Here is a 2,911-nt window from a genome sequence, read left to right on the forward strand (position 1 = left end):
TTTTNTTTTGTGAAGGAAGATCAGATTTAACGATTAGAATTGTTTCAACTTTAATTAAGTGCGCAAATGTGATGTCCATGCGTGCTAGCGCAATCATACGACGATATAGATCACGAACCAGTGACTGTAGCTTATTGCTGAAAGCAGTGCAATTCCAAAATGGCAATACAAGGTTGCGTGTTTTCCCGAAATTTATTGATGGTAAAGTTATTATTTGATTTATTCTTAAAATATCTCACAAATCTATTCATGGAATCATTTTTTTTCTTTTTATAAATGTTGAAATTAAGAATGCATAAAAAAAGCAAAAAAAAAATATTAAATGAATCTTTCAGCGAATATTTAATCATTTAGTAATAGAATTCTGATTTTATAAGATGAATATTTAACATGTAATAAGCACATACACATTTACTAAATTCGAACTTATTTAATGCAAAAAATTTCTCAAAATTTTAATCACTATTTAGATCGCGAATGCGTTCCCATTCCAACTGATTGCAGTAGCAATGATCTTGCAAGCAATCCTTCTTCCTATTTATGTAACCCTAATTCTACCATATATCCACAAACAAATCCATCAGCTATTCGTTTTCCCAATAAATTGGTACAAATCATTTTAATCATTCATTAGTGTTAAAGTGATAATTTCGATATCGAAAATAATGAAAAGGAAATTTTGCTAAATAGCATAAATGGTTGTTTTTTTTTTTTTTTTGTAAAAATGTGATAGCTGTATTTGGATGAAATTTCAATTAATTAATTATTACTTTGTGTTAGAAATTTATGACGTGATAAGAGATTATTGTAGGAAGTATGCCAACCGCCGGTTGAACAGAATATTATTTGTCGTTTCGATAAAACTAAACTGAATCCCGAAATGGCATTTATAGTTCAGAAAGATGGTAGTTCCCAAAATACTATTTCAAACATGTGCAATACACCCATCCCTATTAACCAACAACACAAAGTATCCGATGTCCTAATAGAAAATTCTGTTGATCTGACTTCTGAGAAGCATCCAAGAAGTAAACAACAATATTATGGTAGCGAACAACTTAATAGTAATTGGCAAATCCAGGAAATGAATTCCGATTTATTTTTAAATCAGTTTGAAAATCGTTGCACGCCAGAATTCGTTGCAAAGCTTCTAAATCAGTATGCTAATTCAAATACTTATCCCATGGCTCAGCTCCTACAACAGTACACTTTATGGCCTAGCTACCTGCATTGCAACAACTACTACTCCAAAATGCATGTAGCAAATTGTTTTGGTCAACTCTTTGACCAATATCTTTCACCTCATCCTGGATTTCCGTCCATAGCATATCAGTTGAACTCTGAAGAAGCAGTATGTTGGACATCACAATATAGTAGGTCTCGTGACAAGAAGACTAAGGAAAAATCACCTAAAACAGTTGATAGCTGCAAACAGACTTCCAAATCGAAACAAATGTGGAAAGAACAAAAATCCAGAAAATACAAAACGAATAATGAAAAGCCAGCAAATCATGGTACCATGGCCGGATTCAATTTGGATGGCATCGATTGTAGCGGTATATTACTTAAATCTTCATTTTTTTCCGATTAATATTTTGGTAAGCATTCAGCAGCTAAGTTCTAAAATTCATTTAAAGTTCACTTAACTCTTCTAATATTCAACCTAAACTGAATATTAAGTTACATATGAATTCAGAACTGGATACGACGAAAAGGTCGTTGTCTTCTCAGGTCGGAAACAATGAATCATTTGCAGAAATGAGGCCACGGACTCTGCAACTAACGGCCGAAGGTATGCTCCGATTAGAAAACACTCGTTATCGGCAGTTCCTTGCTGATGTGTGCTCACTTGAAGCTCGTTTGTTTAATGATATCAGTAAAATATGATTTAATATTATCAGATATTCAGTTCATCATAAAAATTCGTTGTTTGCAATTTCTTTTTCTGAATAAACCATTCAATATTTTGTTTCCGAAATTCAAAATATTTTAAATGAAATGACATAATACTGAATTGTTTATCAGCTGAGATGCATGTTGTTAATCATTGATAATTTCACTTCCATAAGAAATGATTGTCTCATAGAGATGCTAACTGTTACTTTGAACAACTTTCTTTTACTGAAATGTGAAATTAGAATTTAATATCGCAACATTTTAGTCTTACTTATACAAAATTATTGAAGTGGACATCGTAGCAGTGGCGATCAATTGACTCTTAAATTTCACATAAGCTAAAGAGTAATAAGAAAATGAAATAATAATACTTTAAATGTCAACGCTGAAACATTCCCTTAGTCTGCCTGATAAAAACTTGAAATAGTTATATTTGTGAGATCAAAAGCAAATTCCACTAATATTAAACATCACTTCTTACTTGTTTTTTTCTCTTTTTTTTTTAACTTTGTTAATCTAAGATGACTTGATTTAATTGCATTAATGAACTAGAATTTTTAAGTTTAGAACCCTATAAGTAAAGTTGGACTGCCAATAATGTTAATTAACATGTTGAGGAGAATTACTGATTTGTAAATAATGAAAAGACAAAAATAAGGTTCAAAAGGTAGAAAGAGATGACTGCGACAAATAATCTTTCAAATTATTGTATAAATATATTTGACAAGACAATAAAATGCTAATTTTTGTAATGAAATTAATCAAGTATCTTTTCCCTTTTATTGTCTCAAATATTACTACAGTAACATCAAATCGAATAATCGAAATATATCCATTTCAATTATCAACTAATTCCTTTTCATCAATCAATTTATTGCATGTATTTTCCTCAATTCGAAAATGACAATGACAGATATATTCAATGAAAATACATCTTATTGCATATTATTGAACTTATTTTATTGCAGATATATTTAATGTGTTTATAATTAAATGCTTCGCTCGTTCCTTTTTT

At 30.2% G+C, this 2,911-nt stretch overlaps 1 protein-coding gene across 1 annotated transcript; it reads left to right on the forward strand.

Moving 5' to 3' along the window:
* Nucleotides 1–71: 71 nt before the first annotated feature.
* LOAG_14193 (hypothetical protein) lies at nt 72–1,887 on the forward strand (the record flags this gene model as incomplete). The annotated part of the gene is made up of 4 exons (XM_003149693.1): nt 72–201; nt 471–607; nt 812–1,556; nt 1,697–1,887. The coding sequence occupies 4 exons, from the start codon at nt 72–74 to the stop codon at nt 1,885–1,887; spliced, it is 1,203 nt and encodes a 400-aa protein (XP_003149741.1).
* Nucleotides 1,888–2,911: the final 1,024 nt, after the last annotated feature.

This window comes from Loa loa (assembly GCF_000183805.2).
Source record: "Loa loa unplaced genomic scaffold supercont3.3, whole genome shotgun sequence".
In the NCBI taxonomy this organism is placed as follows: domain Eukaryota; kingdom Metazoa; phylum Nematoda; class Chromadorea; order Rhabditida; family Onchocercidae; genus Loa; species Loa loa.